Genomic DNA, 25,624 nt, shown 5'->3' with positions numbered 1-25,624 from the left:
TTGATAACAGAAGGCTCTTCAGTCTAGCAGCCTAACAAGATCCAACAGCTGCAATTAGAAGCTGGACAAATTTAGACAAGGAATAATAAGGTGTTTGGGGTTGTTGGGTTTTTTTTTTTTTTTTTTACAGTGAGGGGAATTAACCATTGGAACAATTTACCAACGGATGTAGTTGATTCTTTATCACTGGCCATTTTTAAACCAACTTGTGACATTTTTCTAAAAGATCTGCTCTAGTTCAAAAGGGAATTAATTTACGGCAGTCCTATGAGCTGGTTTGCAGGAAGTCTGACTAGCTGGTCACAGCAGTCCCTCTGAAATATCGCCAGTGTTGGCAGTAATATTATAACCACGATGATGCTCGGGTCCATTTCAGAGTCACTGCTTTCCCCCATTGGGTAGTGTTCCATCAAGCCACACAATGGGCCAGGAGACAGCTTCATCAGAGAGCAAACTGTGATGGAAATAATGTTAGCAAATCGTCTGATCTCCTGGAGGCAAAATAGCAAAAAGTGCCTTCTTTCGTCTAATTAAGTACAAAACGCAGATGAAAAGAAAAGCCCAGAACTTGTTTCCTCTGGCTTCTTTGGGCGTCAGGAGGGTAGAAAGTGATTGCAAACTCCTTCAAATCTCTATTAACGAGATTTTCGCCAGGCTCTAGGCATGCCGGGAGCAACACAGTGTACAATTCTATCTGCCTTAGATCTGCTTTCCTACTTTGGCTTTTTCTGCACAGATCTAATGCTTTACAAAAGCTCACCCAGTGTAAAGGAATTTCAGGAAGAGAAACGGATATTGGATTGGAATTTACAGAGAGAGAATTTCAATTAAAAAGCCCACAAACCACAGACACTGTTATGGCTAACACTCAGATCCAGGAGCCAGGACACATGGGTTCTGTTCACAGCCAACTACTCCTCTCATAGAATCATAACCACGTAGGCTCCAAAGATCTTCACGTCCAGCTCCCTGTGCTGAGGCAAGACTAACCCTCGAGCCTCCCTGACTGGTGTCCATCCAGCCTTTTCTTTAAAATCTCCAGTGACTGTCTGGGGATATACAAATCCCTCAGAGCCCTACTGCAGAGCTTAACTGCCTTTAGAGTCAGAACATTTTTCCTAATATCTAACCTAGCTCTCCCTTGCTGCAGATTAAGCCCATTAGGGTATGTCTACACTAGCCCCCAGTTCGAACTAGTCCTTAGTTCCATGAGGAGTAACAGTTAATTCGAACTAAGGACGGGAACATGCAAATAAAGCCTGGGATATTTAAATCCCGGGCTTCATTTGCAACTTCGAATGCCTATATTAGCCTCCCTAGTTCGAACTAGGGGGCTAGTGTAGACATACCCTTACTTCTTGTCCTGCCTGCAGTGGACTGGAGAACACAATTGGCCACAGTCCTCTTTTATAGCAGCTCTGAACATATCTGAAGATTCATATCAAATCTCTCTTCATTCTCTTTTCTCAGGACAATATGCCAAGTGTTTAACCTTTCCCCATAGATCAGCTTATCTTTGAAACCTTTTTCATTTGCATTGCTCTCCCCAGACTCTCTTAAATGTATCCACAACTATTGTACTTGTGGCCGGTGCAGTGCCCTACCATCTTTCCAATTTGGGTAGAGCACTGCACTGGCCATAAGTACACTGGGAGTCTATTCCCAGCTCTGCCCATGACCCTAGGCATCCATGGACGGTCCTCTCTCTGTGCCTCTATTCCCCCTGAACTCTTTGTCTGTTTAGAATGTGAGCTCTTCGGGATGGAGGCTGCCTCTCCTGTGCCCCACCCTGATCTTGGCTGGGATCTGTGCAGCACCTGTCACAGTGAGGGGCCCAAAGTTCTCATTTGGCACCATAAAACACTACAATAATGGCAGACAGATACAAGGACGGTATGAAAGAGCCCAGGCCTCCATGGATGGGTTCAGTGTCAATACTGCCCACTGGATGAGCACTTGCCATTTCAGGCAGACCCATCTTTGTTCTGTTAAGCTGCAGGGTCAGCTGTCAATATCGCTGATGTTGATAGGAGAACACTGTAAACAGGGCCCTGCAAATGAAATTAATATGTGGAAGGTTTAAAACAAACAAAAGGAAATTTTTCTTCACGCAGTGCAGTCAGCCTGTGGAACTCCTTGCCACAGGATGTTGTGAAGACCAGGACTTTAACATGGTTCAGGAAAAAAACTAGATAAATTCATGCAGGTTAGGTCCATCAACAGCTATTAGCCAGGATGGGTAGGAATGGTGTCCCTAGCCTCTGTCAGATGCTGGGAATGGGCGACAGGAGAAGGATCACTTGATGATTCCCTGTTCTGTTCACTCCCTCTGGGGCCTCTGGTATTGGCCACTGTCGGCAGACAGGACACTGGGCTAGATGGAACTTTGGTCTGACTCAGTACGGCTGTTCTTATGTTATATTCTTATGCAATGAGCCGTTTCTTAATGCCATCATTTAGGGCTTTCAATTCCTCTCTTTCCCTGAACCCCCAGTGTCATCTGTACAGATGAGCAAAGAGGGACCATTCAAAGTGTCTGATTTCCCTGAAGCTCCTGAACTGAGACAGTTCACCAGAGAAATGAAGTGCGATAAAACAATCAGCCGGTGCTGGCAGAGCCAACGCAACAGCATAAGGGAAGTGCTCAGATAGGTCACCCATCCTGCCAGGACGAGAACACCCCCCACATACATGTCAGCCGTGGGATGCAGGCAGGCCGCTCCCTGCATGACCAGTAGCTGCCTTCTGTGGATCCTTAGCTTTGCCCATTCCTTCTCCAACCAGCTACACTTGGGCAAGCAGAAGATCCAGCTTCAATCGCCTGAATCTGGCTAATGCGCCATTGTTGGTTTCCAAAAATATGGCTTTGCGGGAGAAGGGGACAAGCCAGGCTTTGGTCATGGTCTGCCCGCTGGCACATACACAAGTGACAGTGGTATGGCACAGAGTGGGATCTATTAAGCAGCACAGCTCTGGATAGCAATGAGCTAGGCTAGAAATCTCATTACTGTATGTTCTGCACTGAATGCAAAGCCAAGCTGGGTTGTACAGATTCAGCGAAACATCTGGCTCCAGTTGAGCCAGCCAGATCGGATAAGGGTGCCCCACCGCTATCCATAGAAATGATTTGAGGACTGGAAAATAAGGCCTTACAGTGAGAGACACAACGAGCTCCAGCTGTTTAGCTCCTCAAAGAGAAGATCAAGAGGTGACTTGATTACAGTGTATAAGGACCTTCATGGGAAGAAAATCCTTCTGGGTACTCAAGGGCTCTTTAATCTAGCAGAGAGAGAGGCAGACCAAGAAGAATCAATGGCTGGAAGTTAAAGCCAGATGCAGTCACATTAGGAATAGGACCCACAAGTCCTATTAACATTGTGGGAGATTATCTATTGGAACAGACCCGCACGGGAAGTGGTGGATTTTCCATCTCTCGATGGCTTCAGACCCAGAATAGAAGCCTTTCTGGAAGATGCTTTATTCTGGCACAAGTCAGTGGGCTCAGTGCAGAGGTGACATTCTCTGGTCCATGTTTTACAGGAGGTGAGAGCAGAGGATCTAATGGACCCTTTTGGCATTAAAAATGCCCGAGTCCAGTTTCCAACCCAGAAAGGTGGAAATATTGTCTTTATCAATGACATTAGCACATTTTAAGTACCGTATTTTCTGGCGTATAAGACGACTTTTTATACTAAAAAACATCCCCCAAAAATCGGGGGTCATCTTATACACCGGGTATAAACATACTATAGCTTCGGCTACATACAGAACATCCCTATTATTACCTTTTAGCCCGCTGGATGTGCCCTAATACAGTACTGTAGCTTCGGCTACATACAGAACGTCCCTGTGCTGATTCTGTATGTACCGCGCTGAGCCAATCACGGCAAGCGGTGTCATCTATTAATGCATACAAAGCCTGCTCGGATTGGCTGAGTCAGAGAGGCGGGCTATTACAACCTTTGCCAATCCAAGCAGGCTTTGTATGAACATGATGAGGATTTTGAAGGATTTTAAGTACCGGTAAGTCAAAACCATTTTAATTAAAATTCTTTAAATCAAATCTGATGTTATTAAATGCTGTTGCCTCGGAAGGGGGGGTAGTCTTATACAGCGAGTATAGGCCAAAACCTATGTTTTAACTGGAAAATTAGGGGGTCGTCTTATACGCCCAGTCGCCTTATACACCGGAAAATACGGTAACTAAAATTATGGTAAATTCCAAGGTGGTTTGTAGCTCTTATATTTAGTTGCAGATCATGGTGATCACTGTGGGAAGGCTAGGACCTGCTACTATACATTCACAGAGTCTAAGACCAGATTCTAGGCTCATCAGTTCTAAGCTCCCATATAACACAAGTTATAGCAATTCCCTAAACTCAGAGATAGAACTAGAGCAAATCTTTCAGAAAAAGCATCCAATCTTAATTTAAGGAATTCTTGTGATGAAGATTCTACCAGAGCCCTTGTTAAATTAACCCAGTAGTTAATAACCCTCGTTGTTAAAAAGGTGTGCCTTATTTGTAGTTAGTGATAGAAATGTAGCCGTGTTAGTCTGGGGTAGCTGAAGCAAAATGCAGGACAATGTAGCACTTTAAAGACTAACAAGATGGTTTATTAGATGATGAGCTTTCGTGGGCCAGACCCACTTCCTCAGATCATACCTTTGATCAAAGGTTTGATCTGAGGAAGTGGGTCTGGCCCACGAAAGCTCATCATCTAATAAACCATCTTGTTAGTCTTTAAAGTGCTACATTGTCCTGCATTTTATTTGTAGTTGGAATTTGTCTAGATTCAACTTCTACTCTTTCACTCTTGCTAGACTGTTAGCTGCTAGACCAAAGAGACCGGTATCAAATGTTTGTTCCCTGTAGGTACTTAGACATTTAAGTTACCCCTTAACCTTCTCTTTGTCAAAATGAACAGACTGACACATGTTTTCTAATCCTTTAATCATTCTCATGACCCTTCTTTGATCCCGCTCCAGATCATCAACAACTTTCTTGAACTGTCGACACCAGAAATGGACACAGGAATCCCAGGCGCAGTTACACAAATACAGAATGCTTCCATAGAGGGAAAAATCAAAGGGTGTTACAAACACTTGGGATTCTATTATAAGCCTCAGAATATAGAAAGTTTGTCCTAAGTTCAGCTCCCAGTGTCAACTGCTTCTGGGAGAATTGCAGCTTTCATTTAAAAAACAGAAACAAAAGAAACCCAATTTCCAAGTCTTTGAAGTTATAGAAAAAATTCAAAATAAGCGTTATTCCTCGTGGAAAGCAGGAGTTATTACTTCAAAATACCCTCCCTGTTATTTCGAAATAATGGGCTTGTTAGTGTGGACACTTCACTTGTTATTTAGAAATAACTCACTAATGTAGACAAGCGCAAACAGAGGCTAGGGACACTATCCCTGCCACCATCTAGACTAATACCCATTGATGGACTTATCCTCCATGAATTTATCTAACTCTTTTTTGAACTCTATTATAGCCTCGGACTTCACAACATCCTTTGGCAAGGAGTTCCTCAGGTTGACTGTGTGTTATGTGAAGAAGTACTTCCTTTTGTTTGTTTTAAACCTGCTACCCATTAATTTCATTTATTTTTGTTACAGAATCCCATGTTTTCTCCCCAAAACCCTGCATTTTTGTTAAACATAAAATGGCAATAAACTTTCACTGTGGAGGTGGAAAAAAAGGTAGGGAAATTTTCCTGAGAAATGAAAAAATGATAATTATTTTCAATTTGAGCTGAAAGCCTTTTTTTTGTTGTTAATCAAAAACAAACTTTCCATGGGAAAACTTGTGACGGTCTTTGGTTTTGTGAAAGGGGAAGAGCTGGGTGAAAGTCCATAACTAAGCAATAGCCTTTGACCTACTTGGCCAGAGAATAGAGAACAATATTTCCAAACAACATCAGCTTAACCAGTTAAACAGTAGCCTCCTTTACCTATGTGAACTAGAATGACGCAACCCAGATTCTATTATGGGGATCAAAGGGTGCCCCATAGTCTGTGGTATAGTAAATATATGACTTCGTTTTGTGTGCAAACCAGAGACACTGGGAAAATGAAGTCAGATAAACCACAAAGTACACATGGTTAGGAAATCAACAGAGCAGAGTTTCAGAGAACAGATGGACAATTTTTGGGTGGTAAGTAAGCATGTTGTGATATTTAGTAATTATTCACCAAAGCAGGGATCTATTTATTAATCAATTCATAGAGTTTAAGGCAAGAAAGGATGGTTAGATCACGTAGATGAACATCTTGTATAGCACAGAACAAAGAATTTCATGTAGTTCCTCCTGAATTTTCCCAATCATTTGTGTTTCACTAAAACCTTGGGCATTTATTTGAATGGTTAATCATCAATGCTGTTAAAAATAGGAGTCTTGTTTCTAGTCTGAATGTGTCGGGCTTTAACTTTCAGCCACAAGGTTTTGTTCTGCCTTTCTCCACTAAAGATCCTTAGACACTGTAAACAAATCACCTCTCAATCTTTTCCAAACCCAAACAGATGGAGCTTGTTACATCTCACTGCATTCAGCCCAGATCTGGTGGCTGAGTAATATCTTTTTTGTTGTTGTTGTTGTTGTTGTTGTTCAAACCAAAATGGACTTTTTCAATTAGCAGAAGTTGTCAGAGATTCAGTTTGACTTGAATTGACTTTTTAGAAAATAAGAACATACATAAGAATGGTCACACTGGGTCAGAGCAAAGGTCCATCTAGCCCAGTATCCTGTCTTCCAACAGTGGCTAATGCCAGATGCCCCAGAAGTAACTAACAGAACAGGTAATCATCAAGTGATCCATCATCCCCTGTCACTCAGTCTCAGCTTCCCGCAAACCTAGGCTAGGGATACTATTCCTGCCCATCCTGGATAATAGCCATTTCTCCATGAATTAATCTAGCTCTTTTTGAACACTGTTATAGTCTTGAAGTTCACAACATCCTTTGGCAAGGAGTTCTACAGGTTGGCCATGTGTTGTGTGAAGAAGTACTTCCTTTTGTTTGTTTTAAACCTGTTACCAATTAATTTCATTTTGTGACCCCTGGTTTTTGTGCTGTGGGAAGAAGTAAATAACTCTTCCTTACTCACTTTTTCCACATCAGTCATGATTTTTATATATATTTTACATGGTATCCTGCTTGGTTGTCTCTTTTCCAAGCTGAAAGGTCTAATTAATCTCTCCTCAGATGGCAGCCATTCCATATCCCTAATCATTTTTGTTGTCCTTTTCTGAACATTTTCCAATGCCAAGATAAAAAAAAAGGAAAAAATTCTGTTGAAGGGGAAAAAGGGGGGGGGGGGGGGACCAAAGTTGGTGAGCAGAGCAAAAAACAAAACAAAACAAAAAACCACCACCAAAGTACTCCAAGTAAGCCAAATAAAATAAAACAGCATTAAAAGCATATCCCCTTTAAGAGTTAGTGCAGGGATAGGAAAAGGGGAGAGGCTGAGCACTAAGATCCAGAGGAAAGCATTGCTTCCGCTAGATCTTTTGGCCAGCAGCCTTGGGGAACCAGGTAAGCAAGGGGGCTGGAGGTGTTGGGAGCTAGGGGAGGACTCAGGGCAGGGGGGAAGCCGGGCACTGAGTGTTTGTAGGGTTGCCAGGTGCCTGGCATTTTCGCCTCCTGGCCGGGGAAAAATTCAGAAAATACCAGACATTTTAGGTCCGAAAATACCGGACTGTCTGGGTGAATACTGGACACCTGCCGGACAACTCCTTTTTCACTCCCGCACCCAGCATAGGAGTAGCGGGGCAGGGCTATCTGAACAGTGCCTGTGGCCCTAAGAGAGTCAGGCTTCCATGTTACAGCTCAATCCCAGGGTAACTGGATGCAATTTAGGGGTTGTGCTATGCAAGAGGTGAGACTGGATGATCTAATGCAGCGGTTCCCAACTGCTGGTCCGTGGATCGGTGCCAGGCTGCAGAACCTCTGGGTGCCAGGTCTAGGGTACACCGCCCAGCAACTCCCCTCCTGCTGCAGCTGTTGGGAGAGGCATGTCCTGCCCCGCCTCTCAGCCAATCAGCACCAGGCAGGGTTCAGGGGCAGGGTCTCCTCTGGGACGAAGACGAGCGGTTTGCTGTTAGGGTTGCCAGATACCTTCACAAAAAATCCTAAACATGGTGTGTGGGGGGGGGGGGGAGTCTCTGCGCTACCACTCCATGCTCCCCACACCAGACGTGGCAGGGGAAAAATGTCCCCGCCAGTCTTCCATCCGAGGAAAACAGAAAATACTGGACATTTTACATGTCCAGTATTTTCTGGGGTGGAGGGGGTTACTGCACAGTAGACGAAAACCTTATTCGCTGTTCAGTAGAAGGGCTGCACAGAGCCCAGCACAACAGCCTTAGAGCAGCCGCAAACCAGACAGCAGAACTCATCTGGCAGCTGGGAGACAGCACCGGGGGCAGAACAAGCACTGGAGACTCCGGGGGCAGGGCTAGTGCTGGGGGGCTCTGGGGGTGGGGGGCTCTAAGAGGCAGGGGGCTGACACTTAGGTCAGTCAAACATTTTCTGTCAAGATTGTTTTTGATGGAAAATTGGGTTTTTGACCAAAGAAAATGTGCAGTGTGTGTGGAGGGGAGGGCAGGCGGAGCCTGCATGTAACTGTGAAGGTTAACCATTGCTGTGTACACGGTTTCACTTTCACATCCCTAGTGGAAATGTGGCTTTAATTCCTAGCTCATCTATGGCACTGATTACATTAACGGGAACTGCCTGAAAAAAAGATTTTTCCTTTCATGGAAATTTTGACATTTTCCAAATTTTTTAAAATATAAACAAATATGAAAATATTGATAATTGTCCATAAATTTCACACAGGAAAAACCAACATGGAAAATATTGATATTTTGATATAAAAACTAAATTATTTGATGTTTTGTGTCTCATGGGAATTGTCGTTTGGGGCCTCACCTAGGGTTGCCTGATGGTTTAACCAAAAATACCGACCACCACCAGCCCTTCTCCCCTCCCTCCCCCACAAAAACAAACAAAAACACCAGGGAAAAAATTCTGTTGAGGAAAAAAAAGGGGGGGAGGGGAGATAAAAGTTCTTGAACAAAAAAAAAAAAACCAACAACAACAAAAAATAGGGACTCCGAGAGTTACTAAGCGAAAAAAAATTGTGTGTGTGTTTTTTTTTAACAGCATGGCCCCTTTAAGAAATGCTTTTGAGGCTTTTTGGCCTAACCGGCTGCCGCCATCTTGTCTTCCTGCTCCAAGCCAGACTGCTCCCCTGCGGAACCTGGTCAGCATCCGGTATTTTCGCCTCCTGGCCAGGAAAAAAAAAATCAGAAAATACAGGACATATTACATTTCTGGTATTTTCTGAATTTTTTTTTACCTGACAGGAGGAGAAAATACCAGACTGTCCGGGTCAATACCGGACACCTGGCAACCCTAGCCTCACCCTCTCATTCAACAGGATGGGTTCCTTGGCCAGACTACATTTACCATGACACATAATGGTCTTCCCTCTTGTGGAGCTGCCACAATGCCTCATGGGAGTTGTAGTTTGCCTGTGTCATGCTCCCATTCTTCTCTGTTAACCAGACTTCCTGGTCAAACTACATCTCTCACAATGTACCATAATCTCCCTTCTTGGAGTGGGGAGGTGGCACCTGGCAGGGGAGTTCCTACCCATAGAGTCTCATAAGAGAATGGGAGCATAAGGCCTTCAAACTACAACTCTAAATAAGGCACTGTGATGGTATTTCCAAAATCAATATTTCAATTTTTGCACATTTTCTTTGTCCAAAAACCCAATTTTCTATCAAAAACAATCTTGACAAAAAAAAATGTTTGACTGGCCTGAGTTTTTCCACATTGAGATGTTGCCACCTATGAAATTCTGCATCTTTTTTTTTTCCAAGCGTAGATGCAACTTTACAGGAATGAAGATCATTGAAAACTAATGGAACTGAACAGCAGCAGGAAGCTGAGCAAAGGAACGCAAATAAAAAGCAGGTAAACAGAACTTTGAGCCAAATGCAAGGTTGGTATAAAATTATCAGCTCAAAGGCTCCCTTTAGCTTACCAGCAGCTGGCTGGAAATACACTGACATTTTCCACGCAGGACATTCTGGGGAACAGACTGCACGGTAATTGGGTATGGAGTGTTAACCTCCACATGCAAACAAGAAGGAAAATGTAATTCCACTGCAAGGGAAAGTCATTCAGAGCAATGCATGGTGCACTAAATAGAGCACTGTGCTGTACTTTAGGAGGCTTGAGCCTACCCCTGGCTCTGCCACTGGCCTTGGGCATAATCTCTCCTCACCTATGCCTCTATTCTCCTCCCCAGCTTTGTCTAGTTTGATCATGAGCTTTCTACTCTCTCTCACTGCCTGTCTGTGCAACACCAGACAAAAAAGGGGTCCTGGTCCCAGCTGCTCTGTGCCTCTCCCATGCTGCCAATTGAGTCCAGCCCATGCTCAACACTGTTCCCACAGATGGCTCTCTGCTTCTCCAGCCACACAACTCACTCTAGTTTGCCATCAGTTAGCACTACATCAGTCTGGTGGCAGCAAAGCCAGGCCCTGTTTCTAATTTAACTACTTTAGCCAGGAATCAGTTAGGGCAGTCCTGAGCGATCAGACTGTGCGGCCATAAAGGTTACATGGAGTCTACGAATCTATATACAGAGGTGACTCCACCATCAAATTCCTACTTAATATTCCCTGACTGGCCCACTCCAGTTCGCATCACATCTCAGGGTGCGTCTACACAGCAGGACTTAACTTCAAATAAGGTAGGCAAATTGAGCTACATCAACTGCATAGCTTATTTCAAAATAGGTAATTTCAAAATTGGGAGCCTCTACGCAGCACTTATTTCGAGATAGAACACTCTTCCTCCGCCTTCCCGTACTCCTCGTACAATGAGGGTTACAGGGGTTGGAGTAAGAAGCCCTCCAGCTTGACAGTATTTCAACATTACTTTGAAATAACTGCCTGCTATGTAGACGCGGACTAAGTTATTTCGAAATGCTAGTTATTTTGATGTTGCTGTGTAAATGTACCCTAAAGCCGGGTCTATATCTGAAGCCTAAGCTGAGCTGGTCCCTTCTAGTCTTAAACTCTATAGCCATGTTTACACTCAGAAACTATTTTGAAATTACTAAATTCGACTTAAGAACTCCCAATTTAACAAATTCAAAGTAGTGTGTCCTCACTACAGGAAACCATTGAAATTAGTCTCAGGCAGGCTCCTTTAATGTGGATGCGCTACCATGGACTTAGAGCCCCAGGAAGCACTGGGGCGTGATTAGGTCAAATTAGCAGCACTGGAATGTCCACACTACCGTTATTTTGAAATTACTAATTTGGAATTAGCGTTACTCCTGATGAAAAGCAGAAGTACAGAGTTTCAATTCCATGGCCCATTACTTCGAAAAAACGGGCTTGGTAGTGTGGTCGCACTGCTTATAAATTCAACCGGGGGCGGGGAGGGGGGGAATTTCGAAGTAAGATCCTAGTGCAGACCAGGGCTATGAATTCTACTGCTGACCTAGCTACCGTCTCTCAGGCAGGGGCATTTACTAAAGCAAGAACTCCTTCCATTGCTCTGGTGTCTACAATAAAGTGCTGCGCGCCGCATAATCCCAGGGATCACAGCTCCACCGTGCCAAGCCCTGCACTGGCTCCAACTGATATCAGGGCCCCCACTGTGCCAACAGCTGGACAGACTCTGAATGACATCAGGGCCCTTCTAGGGCCAGGTACTGCACAGACCCCAGTGCCAGACAGTCCCTGCTGGGAACAGCTCAAAGGCTAAATACACAAAGGGTGTTTGGTGCCTTTTTGTTCTCTAGATAATAACAATATGAAGAAATCAGGAGCAGAGCTGGCTCCCAAATACCCAAGATCACTCATGACACATACACGCATGCGGGGTCTAGCGCCACACACATTATTGCTCAGGGTGGATTCAGCAGCTTTTAAATAACATTGCACAGTGAGCACCACTAAAAAGTTCACAACCTGTTGCTATACACCACAGGGGAAGAGGGGAAACTGAGGCACCGCAAAAGAAAGCCATTTGTCTAAGGTCACACAACAGCTGAGGAGCAGCACCAGAAACAGAATCTAAATGCGTTTAAACCCCACATCCACCCGACTCCTTCCCAAAACAGGCCTAGAATCCAGGCATCCTGATTCCCAGGCAGGGCCTATCACTGAAGCACTTATGAATCCCCATTGGAGGGAGAAGGGAAATCAGCAGAGAAAGGGCATAGAATTTCCCTAAGGTCACACAACAGGTGTGGATGAGGCAGGTACTAAACCCCAGTTCTCCTGTAATATCCCACCAGACCCCAATCCCCTTCCAAGGCCAGGACGAAAACACAGGAGCATTGACTCTTGTAACCCCTAGCTCATGCTCCACCTCCTTAAACCAGGACTAGACCCACACCCCTGTGTGGCACCCAGGTGTTCTAACCACTGACCATGCTGGTCCTGTTCCCTGTCGCGTGTCCCAGAGGCAACTGTCCAATTCAGAAAGAGGCAGGGATTCGTGGCATAGTCCAGGCTGCTCGTCCCCAAATCAGAACCAGGAAGGGTACCTACTGCGAAGTTCTCTGTGGAAGAAGTGAAGTCAAGGCAACCCCTGCCCTGGCTGGATCTCCTGTGTCTTTATACACAAGCCACAGTGCTGTGCTAGCCCCCCGGGAGTGATGCCAAGCTGGTGGGCTGGGAAATCTGCCTGCACTTTGATAGCGATTGCTCAACAAGTAAACACACTTGCCTGGGAGGTGGGTAGGAGTCAGATTATGGAAGGTGCATTTCATCGCTCCCTCATGAGCCTGCCTGGAGGCCTAATGCCTCAGGGAAGGACATTCTCAGAGAGTGCAGGGAATCAATGCACTGAGGGAGAGGTGGTGAGGGCTAGTGGATAAGGCACTTAAGTGGAGACTGCAGGTTTCTGTTTTCAGCTTGGAGAGTGGAGTGGGGTCCAGTGGTTGGAGCAAGAGGCTGAGCCAGGATGCCTAGGCAGTTTGGGGGATGTAGTGGGTTAGAGCAGGGGTGGGCTGTCTTGTGGTTAAGATCTCAGCCTGAGACTCAGGGGATCTTGGGTCAGTTCCTGCCTCTGTCCCAGACTCTCCGTGGGACCTCAGGCAAGTCACTTCATTTACCTTGTGCCTCAGTTTCTACCTCCCTTCCCACCACAGAATCCTTCCTTTCTCTTTTTTCAGTCTACAGCTTTGCTCACTAAGCATCTGTGCAGCACCCAGCATGATGGGAGCCCCAATTTTGGGTGGGGTCAGTGCCACAGCTGGCACAGTGAGGCCCTGATCAAAGCTGGGGTCTTTAGATACTACTGTAAAACAGCTAGTAATCAAGGAACTGCCTGCCATCCGGTGTCTATACATCAAGCACCATGGAACCCCAGTCCTCACTGGGATCTCAGGACCACTGGATATAAATAATAAATAGCACTCATAACCCGACTGGCCCGAACACATCTGCTATTGTTCTCAGCCAGCTGGCAACATCTCGGTATGATAAATATACTAGGAACATTTGCCTGCAGAATTAGATAGTGGCAGACAGTGCACTGAATAATCACAGCCCTCAGCAAAGGGAAACATTTGGCTCTTCTCTCTCACCCTGTTAGTTGCATCCACAGGGCTCTGAAAGGTGCTACCCATTTGGAGGGGAGAGTCTACGGGGCATGTGGGCAGACTTGAGCACCAGCGCGAATAAGCCAATCAGGAATCGAATGCCCAGGCGCAGTGCTAATGTCTCAGGGTTAAGGGCCACACTTGGGACACGGCTGCATGAAGGCTTCCTGCAGAAAGCTTAATCCCCGTTTTAGGCAGCTGCGGTTCTCCAACATACGTGTTTACAACAGGAAAAAACAGAGCTTCACTGGGCGGTAAGGAAAGACTGGGGAATAGAAAACACTAAGAGGGCGCAGTCCTGCTTTCCACACGAACTGGAATCTGCCCCCCTTCTCTCCCAAATATCACATGGTAAAATCAGCAAGGGACAGTTTGGGAGTAGACAGATTGGGACTACAGGTCAGTGGGGTTAAGTGACATGGGGCTGGAAGTTAGGACTTCTGGTTCTATCCCCAGCTCTGGGAGGGGAAATGGAGTCTAGTGGTTAGAGCGGGGCTCAGGGGAGTCAATACTTGTGAGTTCTGCTCCCAGCTCTGGGAGGGGAGTGGGGTCTAGTGGGTTAATGTGGGTGGATGGGAGTCAGCGATCGCTCCGTGCTTCAGGAGCTTGCAAGAAAACAGCATTATTCTGTGTCTGGTTTCAGCTGGATGTGCATAAACACAGTGTTCACCCACACTCTGCCTGGGACTCTCAACCCTTAAAGGCACAGCCCTTCATGCCACAATTTCCAGCATTTTGGAAGTGGGATCTAGTGGTTACAGCAGGACAGGCTAGGAGTCAAGACTCCTGGGTTCTATTCCTGGCTCTGTTCCAGCCCTCGGCAAGTCCCTTCACCTCTGCAAGTATGACCCTCTGCAAGTCCCTTCACCACTCTGTGCCTCAGTTTCCCATTGTACACTGTTTGAGGCAGAGAATGTATTTGCGGGTCGGTGCAGCATCTGTTACAGTGGGGGCCCCAATCTTGGTTTGACCTCTACAGTTGTCAGCATTATAAGACAAACTTGTCCATTTAAAGGGAATCAAGTTGGGCATCAAATATTTTTATCATTTGCATTGCAGTAGCAGACACAGAGATTGGGGCCCCTGTCAGACCAGGTGCTGCCCCAATTCCAAGCGACATCAGTGCCTGCACTGGGCTGAGAGTTACACAGACTGACCAACACCAGGGCCACTAGCAGGCAGGGTGCTGTCATGCCCCAAACAGAAATTGGGGATAAAGATGTGCACAGCAGAGACATTCTGTGAGAAACAGCCCCTGCCTCAAAGAGCTCATAATCTAACAGAGATGACAGACAAAGGAAGGATTATGATGGGGAAACTGAGGCACGGAGGGGCAACAGGACATGTCCAAGGTCAGCAGCAGAGCAGGAAATAGAATCCAGGTGTCCTGACTCTCAATCCAAAGCCTTACTTTGTGAGATAACACTGTCTGTTCCAACCCCCTCCACCAGCCCCCGCCAGCCCCTACCTAAAAGGGTCTTGCTTTGCTCTGGCTATGGCCCTTCTTACTGGCACAAGTAACAGCACTGAGTCTTTTCCCCACTTAGCTCTTTTATTTGACGCCTTGCCACTGGGCTGTGAAATCCATTTTGAGTACACAGCAGAGCACACCGCTCGACACACAGCTGACAGCACAAAAACTCTGCCCCTTCTCCTCCCTACGGAGCCGCACTAGACAAGACTTATGACCTACTTTCTCTGCAAGAACACCCGCGCTGAGCGATCAAAGAGAGACAAGCCAGTGTCGGGAGAAGATCGCTTGAAACAGAGTCAAGCCGACACACTAAGATAGCCTCAGCTTGTTAATTGCTCCCTGATCTGATCAGAAGGGGAATTATAATTAAGCAGCAAGTGCGATATAGAAGGACTTGTCTTCACAGAAAAAAAAACCCCACCAACCTGAAAATGGTGTGTTCTTACCATGTTGCAGCTAATACCTACAGAAAATGTAGTGTGAACAAGCTAGTTTGTAGCTTTCACACAAGGTGTGACTTTGTCCCCATCTGTAAGGACCCACAGGGGAAGAGACATTTGATAATGTGTTCTTCAATCCAAGCGCTACCAGATCCAGTGGCTGGAAGCTAAAACAAGATAAATTCAAACTGGAAACGAGATGCCAATTTGTAACAGTGAGAGGAATAAACCCCGGGAACAACTTCCCAGTGGCTGTGGCGGACTCTCGGGGTGCAACTCCACTACAAAATTAAGTAAGTTGGCATACAGCCACCACATTGATTTTAATATATTATGCGCCTCTCAGTGCATGTCTTGTGCCAATTGGTGTGGGGCACTGACAGCCCAGAGCCCCGCCACCTGCGGCCACTGGTGGGGCTGTGAGCTGTCCGCTATGGGACCCGACAGTTGGAACAGTCTACTCAGTATCTATACCAGTGGTCACCAGCAGGTCAATCGCAATCAGCTGGTTGATCCTGGAGCCTCTGCCAGCTGATCGCATTCTCTGGCTGCTAAAAATCCAGTGGTGCAGCAGGGTACCTGGGCAGGCTGCCTACCTGCTCCGGCCCCAAGGCTCTCCTGGAAGTGGACGGCTGCTGTCACGTCTCTGTGGCCCTGCGGCGAGAGGGTGTGAGGATGCTCTGTGCACTGCCCCCACGCCCTTCACTGTCCTCACGGCTTGTGGGCAGTGCACAGAGACCCGCTGCCCCCTCCTCCTCAGGGCCTGCAGAGACGTACCAGAAAACAGCCGCTTCCAGGAATGGCGTAGGGCCTGTGGTAAGCACCTCCGTACCGGAGCCTGCATCTTGCACCAAATTCCCTCCTAGACCCCACAGCCCATCCCTCTGCCCCAGCCTGGAGCCCCCCCCTGCACCTCAACTCCTTCCCAGAGTTTGCACCCCTCACTCCTGCATCCCAACCCACTCCCATATTCCAAACCCCCGCCCCATCTCGGTGAAAGTGAGTGATGGTGGGGGACAGCGAGTGACGGAAGGAGTGGGGCCTCAGAAGGGGCGAGAGAGATCCTGGGCAGATCTTAGCCATGTCACTAAAAACTGTGTGGGTATGTCTAGACTGCATCCCTCTGTTGGCAGAGGGATGCAGATTAGGCAGGTCGACATTGTAAATGAGGTAGGGATTTAAATATCCCATGCCTAATTTGCATAAAAATGGTCACCACGTTTTGCCCACTCAGCACTTTGACGGCAAAAAGTGGCAGTCTAGAGGGGGATCTGTCGAGACAGAAAGTCTTTTTCGACAGATCCCTTATGCCTCCTGCAAGGAGGTTTACAGGATCTGTCGAAAAAGCCTTTCTTTCTTGACAGATCCCCCTCTAGACTGCCGCTTTTTGCAGACAAAGTGCTGAGTCGGCAAAACGCGGTGGCTGTGTTTATGCCAATTAGACACAGGATATTTAAATCCCTGCCTCATTTGCAATGTCGACCTGCCTAATCTGCATCCCTCTGCCGACAGAAGGATGCAGTCTAGACATACCCTGTAGCGTAGACTTACCTTTCAAAAGTGATCTTGTGCATAAAAAGGTTGGAGACTGTTCTGCACGGACACTGCGTCGACTTAACTACATTAGCCTAAGCTCTGTGCCTCTCGCGGAGGGGCTGTTATTAGGTCAATGTAGTGGGCAACTTACATTCACAGGTGCAACACTGCAGCATAGACTCTTCCACAGTTAGGTTGATGGAAGTTACATTACATTGACTTAACTCTGTAGTGTAGCCCAGGCTTGTCACAGACAATTTCTAAACCAAGGAGGGAAGCTTTTCTAAACTATCTGCTCTCACGCAAACAGAAATCAATTCAGGGCAGTCCTATGGCCTACAACAGGGGTCTCCAACCTTTTAAAGCACAAGATCACTTTTTGAATTGAAATGCAATCCAGGATCTACCTCAAATCCAAATACCTTTTCCCCTCCTCCTTTGTGCCCCTTCTCCAAGGCCCTGCCCTTGCTCACGCCATTCTTCCTCCCTCCCCCATCCTTCCTCCCTTTCATTAGGCAGGGGCACAGGATCTGGTCTTGGGCTAAGGGATTTAGAATGTAAGAGGGGCTCTGAGCTGAGCCTGGGGCAGGGGTTGGAGTATAGGAAGGGGTTCAGGGTAAGGCTCTGTAAGGGAGTTTGGGTCTAGGGGGGCTCAGTGCTGGAGGTACAGGGGAGGGTACATGACAGGGACAGGGATTCAGGATGCAGGCTCCAGCTGGACACTGCTTACCACAGGTGGCTCTTGGGAGGTGGTGCAGTGGGGCTAAGGTAGGCTCACGCCTGCCCTAGCCCTGCACCACTCTCAAAAGCAACCAGCAAACTCCCTCCATCCCAAGCCCTGTGCCCACCCCATCCGTTCTGTGGAGATGGAATACAGGGTGGGAGAGGGGAACAGCTCCAAGGCAAAGGGCAGGAGGTGCACAGCAGTGGGGGGAGGGGCAGTTGAAGTGCCAGCATTTGATAGCCTCTTGGCCAAACTAGTCAAGATCACCTGTCAGAAGCTCCAAGGTCTACCAAGAGATCCTGATCTACTGGTTAGCGAACATTGGCCTACAAGGTCACCTAGATGACCACAGTGGTCCCTGCTGGCTTTACAATCTATTCATTTATAGCAGCAGGTCAAAAATCAGCTGTAGTCTTCCCCAGAGGTTACCACAACCTGCTACCACATGCGAAAGCTACAAAGTGCCTTGGACTGGACCACAGTTATAATTACCACATCTTAGCAAACATGGTTAGAAAACTCCTTTTTGTCTAGCGTGAATGCAGCCCATGGAGCTGAACAGAATGTTTCCTCCAGAAAGGTTTTTCCAACAAAAAGTGGGTTTTTGATTAAGATGGAAATCTCCAGGTGTCCATTGTGTACGATTATTTGGATTTCTGGAGGGGGGGGGGGGATCAGTTTTCCAGAACTGAAATACTTTTTTGTTTTGTTTTTACACAAGAAGTTTCAGTTTTCCAATAACTAAAAGTTTCAGTTTTTCCCAATCAGTTTCCCAATAATTGAAATGTTTGATTCCTTGAGTTGCCAAACACCTGAAATAATTTGTTTTTAAATTTTTTAGCAAGACCCCGAAGGTGGGCGGTGGGAAGGGAGTAAATTCTCCCACATCTGGTACTTCAGAGTTCATCTGCCTCCCAGGAGTGCAAGGGAGTTGCTGGCCCAAATGGGCCAGTCCTCTGATATGGATGCTAACCTTCCAGCTCCTCTCATCTTTTGACACGTGTGTGCTTAGTGCATTAAGAAATGTGGGCTGCGTGCTAAGGGCTGTTGTCTGTTTGCTTGGGTTTTTGACTTTGCTAATATTTACCCATCCATTTATATTTTGCTTCTCCAGCAAAAAGCACAGAGCGAGGCACATCACCCTGATCACGCTACCTGCCGAGACGCACCCCCTTTGGAATAATCTGGTTCCCACAGAGGCTTGTGTGTACTGATGTTCTTTTCACAATGGCGGGGCTACGGGTAATATTACAATAACACCTCTAAGCCCCAAATCAAATTCAGGCATCCACAGACCGTGACCTAACTTAGTGTCCCGAGTGTGCTGCTGGGCACCTCCCAAACCCCAATCTCGCTTCTCCTGTAAGAAGTGCTGTCTGGTGAATCTCACCCTGAGTGCTGTCTACAGACATATACCTCTTTGGAGTCAACTGGTTAACTAAGAGCATGCGTGTAGTGAGGCTTTTGCCGCGCCATGGCAATTAGTTATTATGATCCTGCCTGTGGAAAGCTGTGTTTCTGGGGGAAAGTTTCAGCCAAACTGGTTCAGCCCTTTCAGAGAATGAGGTCAGGGAATGTCTTGTTTTGGCCATGTTAAAAAGAGGCATCCTGGCCCATCTTTTCTTTCAAAAGATCTAGTGTCCTCATGCTTTGGAGCAGGGACTTGAATTTTGGCCAGGGTTGGCCTTGGGCTCAAGGAGGTATCTTTGGCTGTCCCCGGGGGAAAATCTGCCCAAATCTGGCTAAGTGATAAGCCTTTAGTTTAGAAAATCTCATTGTGTATAATTTTCTTATGTCCCTTCTGATTTCCAGTCTCTCTATGATCCCAATCTCTTCAATGTCTCCTTACAAAAGAGTTCTCTAAGCCCTTGATCAATAGGAAAAGCATTCGTGCCTGTTTGCTAAAAGCAAATATGGGAAACCTGCCAGCATTATCTGTTTCTAAGAGATAAAGTGGTGCTAGCTTGTCTAAAGGTTCAGGGACTCTGCAGCATGGAGGTTACAGCAATAAGCAAGAGTGGCTCTGAGATGCTAAAAATGCCAGGAAGATGGCAATGCTCCTTGCATGCAGTTAGCTACTGAAATCTCTGGGCAGATTCCGAACAATATGGGGGTGGGGGTAATGGGCTGAGGGCTGGGACTGGTGGTGTCTGTTCCCAGCTGTAGGTAGGGAACAGGGCCTGGTGGTTAGAGCAGGGAGGGCTAGGAGCCAAGACTCCTGTGTTCTATCCCCAGCTCAAGAAGGGAGGGAAATCTAGTGGTAAGAGCAAGGGAAGGACCAGGAGTCAGAACTGCTGGTTTCTATTCCCAGCTCTGTCCTGTAGCGTGACCTCCCACTCTCTGTTTAGATGGTGAATGCTTCAGGCAGGGACACTCACCGTGTGTCTGCTCTTTAGCAGCTGGCAACATGGGGGCTCTCGCTGTGACCATAACAGACAAGGCTTGTGGACATCTCTGCTGGGAGCTCCAGCGTACCATGACACAACACAGTGCTAACTAGGCAGGTGCTTTTATTCCCCCAGAGGATGTGCTAGAGCAGGGTTTCCCAACCTATGGGTCGGGACCCAAATATGGGTCACCATTACATTTCAAAAGGGTCGCCAAGTGGTTTCCCAGGTGGCTCTTAAGGAGCCATTCACACATTTTTTGAATTGCCCTGGGTCACCAAGTCTTCTTGAATTGTCAAAATGGGTCCCCATCTGGAAAAGGTTGGGAACTGCTGTGCTAGAGGAAGTGAGGCCATCTCAGGCTCTCTGCATGTTCAGACAGGCAGCTCTCCCCGCCCACAGCAATCAGCTCAGGTTCTTAACACACTCAGGAAGGCATCACTGGGTCAGTGATACTTGCCCAACTTGGAGCAATCAGTGAAGGCTCTCTGCAGCCTCAGGCAGGTGGCTTGTATGTAGGAAACATTTTCCAACTTTTCCTCCCCCACCGCAGGAGCTAAAAACTCTACATTTTTCTACAGGTGCAAGCTCTCACATTCAGGACTTTCTGGTCCAGCAACATACGTGGTCCTGCCAGGCCATAGATGTAGCTGGATCAAAGAGCCTTGACGCGTGGGAAGCCCCCGTCTGGGAAGCTTCAGTCAGCTGGCAGCAGTGGGGCCCTGTGGCGGCTGGGGATTCCTGGGGCTCCCCGGCTGATCAGCAGTTGCAAAGATGAGGTGGCCATGGACTCCCCCTGGCTGGGGCTCCCCAGCTGGATCAGGAGCAGGTAGGGGCAGCAGGCTGGGAGGCCAGCAGCAGGGGATCTCCCTTTGTCTGGCAAAATCCTTCATTTGGGACTGGTCAGGTCCTGAGGGTGCTGGACAAGGAAGGTCCAAACTGTACATGGCAATTGAGATTCCACTGCAATCACATGACTACACGAGCCAGGGCCTGAGTCAGCGGCTCATTGCTCATAGAGCTTTTGCATCAATCCAGCATGGCCATCAGGATCAGGCTGCTACGTGACTCAGCACAAGAGCTCTGCACCATCAAGCGATGCCTTTATAAAACCCAGTCACCCTGACCCGAAGAGCTATGTGAATACACAATAGACACACTTGCACTACATGATCCTGTCACTTGGTAAGCTCAACTCAGGGGTAAGGGAGTGAAATTTAATAGCTTGTGATGGACAGATCAGACCAAGATCATCTAACCTAACAGCTGTAACCCTGTGAATCTATGGCAGCCATTCGCAATCTCCCCTTTGTGACCAGCCCGGCTTTAGCTGCACAACCCCCCCACCCCCACCCCCGCTCCCCAAACATAAATTAACCAGAGTACCAGCAGATGCTCCAATTACCAATGCAAATTGCCAGCCATTCCAAGTTGAAATTTACAACGCCTCCAAAGACATCAGTAACCAAGGCAATAAAACTCCGGCTTTATAGTATTTTAATAATTCTTGCACTCCCAAAAAATCGCCCTCTGTTAGAAGAGGTTGCAGCTCAGATTCATGACTGACCGGCTGTGTAATACCATACTGAGCGAGCCAGCTGGGCTTAATGGTGTAATAACCACCCATTTGTTGCTGCTAAAACGGCAGGCAATTGGGACTGGCAAGAGGCCACTCATTTAAGGAGTATTTTTTCACAAATTATGTGGTTTTTCCATGTGAAACGAAGCCTAAAGGTGATCAGGAAAAGGGGGAGCTTATCCTTCCAAAAACGTGGGCAGTGGAGTGTGTACAGGTAACCAGACAGGCAGGGGAGCCACACGTGGGCCCCTGGGCAAGTGTGTCCAGAAGGGGCGGAGCCTAGGGAGGAAGAGGAAGGGCTGCCTGGAACATGGCACGTCCTCTTCCAGCCTTCAGACACATGGAGTGTCCGGCGCTCAGGTGACGATTCAAAGGGCCCGTGTCTCCGGCTGTCACCGCTGCTGCGGTAGCACCTTTAAATTGCTGGGCCTGGAGCAACTGCCCTCTTCGCCCCCTCCCCCCGCTTTCCACCCCCAGGAACAGGCCTGCAGACAGGCAACACTGGGCACTGCCTGGGGGACACGCTGCAGCAGGACTGTCACACAAGCTGGGTGATGCAGCCTCAGGAAGGTTTTACTGACCTAACTCCTCACTAGATTGGATCACAGGGATTGCCAGACTGGAGCAGAGCCAGGATCTATCTGGCTCACGAGCCTGGCTCAGACGGTGGCTGGCTGGCACCAGATGCCTCGGAGGAAGGTGCAAGAACCCCGCCACAGCATACGGGGGATAATCTGCCCCCACAGTGGATCTCAGCCTGCTCTCTGCTTGGCCAAGCTTGTGGGAAGTCTTACACTCAATTTGGTGGCATTTCTCACTCACTTAATCCTATCTGTAAGGTGGGAACATTCCAAGCCCACCGCCAATCAATCCCAAAATACCAGGGAATGTTCCAGGCACCAGGAAGCCGGAACTATGGATTTGGGGGAGAAAGGGGGACATCTGAAGCCTCTGCCAGTACTGGAGGGTTCAATGTGAAGGCACATTGTACCCTCCAGCCTAACCCCACCCCATCCCATCCCACCAGTGCGGATCCTCCGCATAGCGTGTAACCTGGTGACACCTGAACCACCAACACCCAGACAGAAAGGAGAAAAATAGGAGTGGGGATGGGCATCATAGAATCATAGAATAATAGGACTGGAAGGGACCTCGAGAGGTCATCGAGTGCAGCCCCCCGCCCTCAAGTACACCCTGTAAGCTGTGTGCTTGGGCAGTCACCCAGGAGAGATTCAAATGCTGCCCAGCTGATTATCAGAGCACCCACACCATGAGTTTCTATCAGTGGTGCACTTCTAAACATGCCTCAGTGCACATCACAAAATGTATTCTGCACATGGATGAATAATTTAGAGGGAACATTGATGGGCAGGTGTGCACAGCCTCTGGCACGGGGAGAGAATGGTGGTTCCTGGTATGGAGAAATGAGGCAGACAGAACCACAAGTAGGTGACAGGAGGGCAGGAATTGGGGAATTCAGTTGTGAGAGGATGGAGCTACACAGAGCCCCTGGTCTAGAAGAGGGGATGATATAGTGAAGAGGGTTAAGATGTTCACATAGACCCATCCCCATGGGATGAGAACAGGGGACTCTGGTATGGGGAAACAGGAGGGGGCATGCCGAGTCCCTTGTATAAGGAGAGAAAAATGGAGAGGGGGTCACACACAACCCCTGTCATATGGGGCAAGGTGATAATGGGGGGGACACAGCTCTTGGCAGGAGGGAGGTTGGAGGAGTTGTGGAGTCCCTGAAATAGAGGGGAATGTGAGGGAGGGCCCCAGGGGCAGTGGAGGGAGAGGGAAAGGAGGGCTGCAGGGGGCCCATTCTGGGGACAATGCACTCGACCAACACAAGCTACAAAGCCTGGGACCTGTTCGCACTTACAGGGAGGCTTTGCCCTGAAGCAGGGGGTTTAAAACCCCTTCCAGAATGTGTGTTACCTTCAGCTATCCCAACTCTGGCTACTCTCCTGATCCATATTGTTGTTCAATTCCCTTCTGACCTTGTCAAGATCTTGCCCGAAGGACTTCCCAGGCCCAGGAGTTTGACGGGCATATTACATCTTGCCTGGGGAAATGTCACCTTCCCTCCATCTTCCAACCCCTTGCTTTTTAATTCCCCCAGTAGCCCCCTGGCTCTCACTTGTGTTACCAGATTCTCCAGCTCTGCCTTCTCTAGCCCAGCCACTCCAGCATGGGCTCCCAGCACACGCCCCCTCCCGCATCTCCTTCCTAAGGTAAGCCGCCCCTGCCTGTGCGATGACTCACTGGATGAGCATGCCTGTTTGGGTGGTGCAAACAGGGAAGGTGCACTAAGGGAATTCCAAGGCTCCATATCATTGATTTCCCCTGCAGCAGAAAGTCAGTCTGCAAGGGCTGCTGTCTGCTACTATTTGGCAACGGGGCAACAATATTTTTGTACACCCAGCCTGACTGTGGGCTTCCTGCACCAGCATGATACAAACTTTATTTAATAACCGGGCTTAGGGACTAAGAGAGGGCGCAGGAAGACAGTGCAAACATTGCAGGAGTGAGCTAAGGAGGCAGTAGCACCGAAGGGATAGGACCCTGGCTGGGACTTTCAGTTTCTAAATTCCAACATGGGGAACAGAAATTTGATACCGGGCTCTTCGCTCTGGCAGACAAAGGTCTAATAAGAGCCGATGGCTAGAAGCCAAAGCTGGACAAATTCAGATTGGCGCTATGGCCACATTTGTAACAACAGGAAGAATAAACTACTGGCACAGCTTCCCAAGGATCATGGGAGGCTCCAGCGCTGGCAACAGCTAAATCAAGATGGGATGTTTTTCAGGCTAAAAGATCTTATCCAGCACGGCCAGGAATTAATTCAGGGCAGGCCAATGGCCTGTTGTACAGGAGGTCAGACTAGATCAGCAAAGGGCTGCATGAATGACCCTCCTTTATCTCAGTGGCCACAAAATTGTTGTATCCAAGACGGTCTCTCAGGAGAGGGCAGTTTTGCTAAGTAACTGCACTTGCGTACCTTGAATTTGCAGGCTGTGCCAACTGAACCGTGGCAGCGCTTTGATTGGACACAGAGGGAGCACGGGGCTCTCAATGTTGTGAGCAATCAGCAGGCACCTCACTTCCTGTGCCCTCGCTTTACATGCGTGTCACTTTAGTAATACCAATGGGAAAAAACCTCCACAGGTGGAAACCAAGGGAATCTGGCAGCCCTGCACATGGGCAACTGAAAACAAAACATCTTGTGGGCCACACACAGACCCCCAATGGGCCGCATATGGCCCTCTGGCTGCAGGTTAACCATCACTGGATTGGAACACAGTGTCCCTTCTTCCAGTAGAATCTGAGAGACCTGGCTTCTGTTCCTGCCTCTTACACGCACCTGCTGGGTGACGACAGGACAGTCATTTCCCCACTGTGCGCCTCGGTTTCCCCACCTGTTAAAAAGGATAATGATACCAGCTTCCTCAGTAGTGCTTTGAGAATCAAGGGTAAAGAGTCCTAAAGAAGAGCTAAGGATTATTAGTGCATGGCAACTGCAATGCAAGTCTAGTAAGAAACAACCACGAAGCACACCAGTCTGACCACACAGGGTAGGTCTACACAGTAGCGTTATTTAATAACAGAGTGCACGTCTACACTACAAGGCTTTATTTCGAAATAATGTCGAGCTGGAGGACTTCTTACCCTGACTCCTGTAGCCCTCATTTCACAAGGAGCAAGGGAAATCGAAGGAAGAGTGTTTTTCCTCCAACTTGCTGCTGTGTAGACAGCGCCAAAAGCTGAATTAAGCTCTTTCGATTTAAGCTACGCAACTGACGTAGCTGAAGTTGGGTAGCTTAATTTGACTGTAGCCCT

General features: G+C 47.8%; 1 protein-coding gene and 1 long non-coding RNA gene across 14 annotated transcripts in view; one reads left to right on the top strand and one right to left on the bottom strand.

The window, feature by feature from the left end:
- The window catches only part of PC (pyruvate carboxylase), a 241,752-nt gene that overhangs the window by 143,249 nt on the left and 72,879 nt on the right, over positions 1-25,624 (bottom strand). For 2 of the 13 annotated variants that reach the window (XM_075939024.2, XM_075939015.2), the window contains exon 1: positions 12,466-12,672. The exons of 9 other annotated variants lie outside the window; for them this stretch is intronic. Coding sequence is in view for 2 of the 4 variants with exons in the window: in XM_075939015.2 (XP_075795130.1) it covers positions 12,466-12,468 (3 nt within the window). In the remaining 2 variants the exon portion in view is untranslated. Of the gene's footprint in view, positions 1-9,210; positions 9,292-12,465; positions 12,689-25,624 lie in introns of those variants that run through there. 2 more of the 13 variants (XM_075939014.2, XM_075939026.2) reach the window with 2 other exon arrangements.
- LOC112546905 (uncharacterized) lies at positions 6,037-19,014 on the top strand. The gene is made up of 4 exons (XR_012906502.2): positions 6,037-6,159; positions 9,898-9,986; positions 15,698-15,848; positions 18,930-19,014. It is a non-coding gene; the product is annotated as an uncharacterized LOC112546905 (long non-coding RNA).

The sequence above is a fragment of the Pelodiscus sinensis genome, chromosome 11 (assembly GCF_052426305.1).
Source record: "Pelodiscus sinensis isolate ZL-2025 chromosome 11, ASM5242630v1, whole genome shotgun sequence".
NCBI classification, from domain to species: Eukaryota; Metazoa; Chordata; order Testudines; family Trionychidae; genus Pelodiscus; species Pelodiscus sinensis.
Note: the sequence above shows the minus strand (reverse complement) of the source record. Positions and strands in the feature narration are given on the sequence as shown.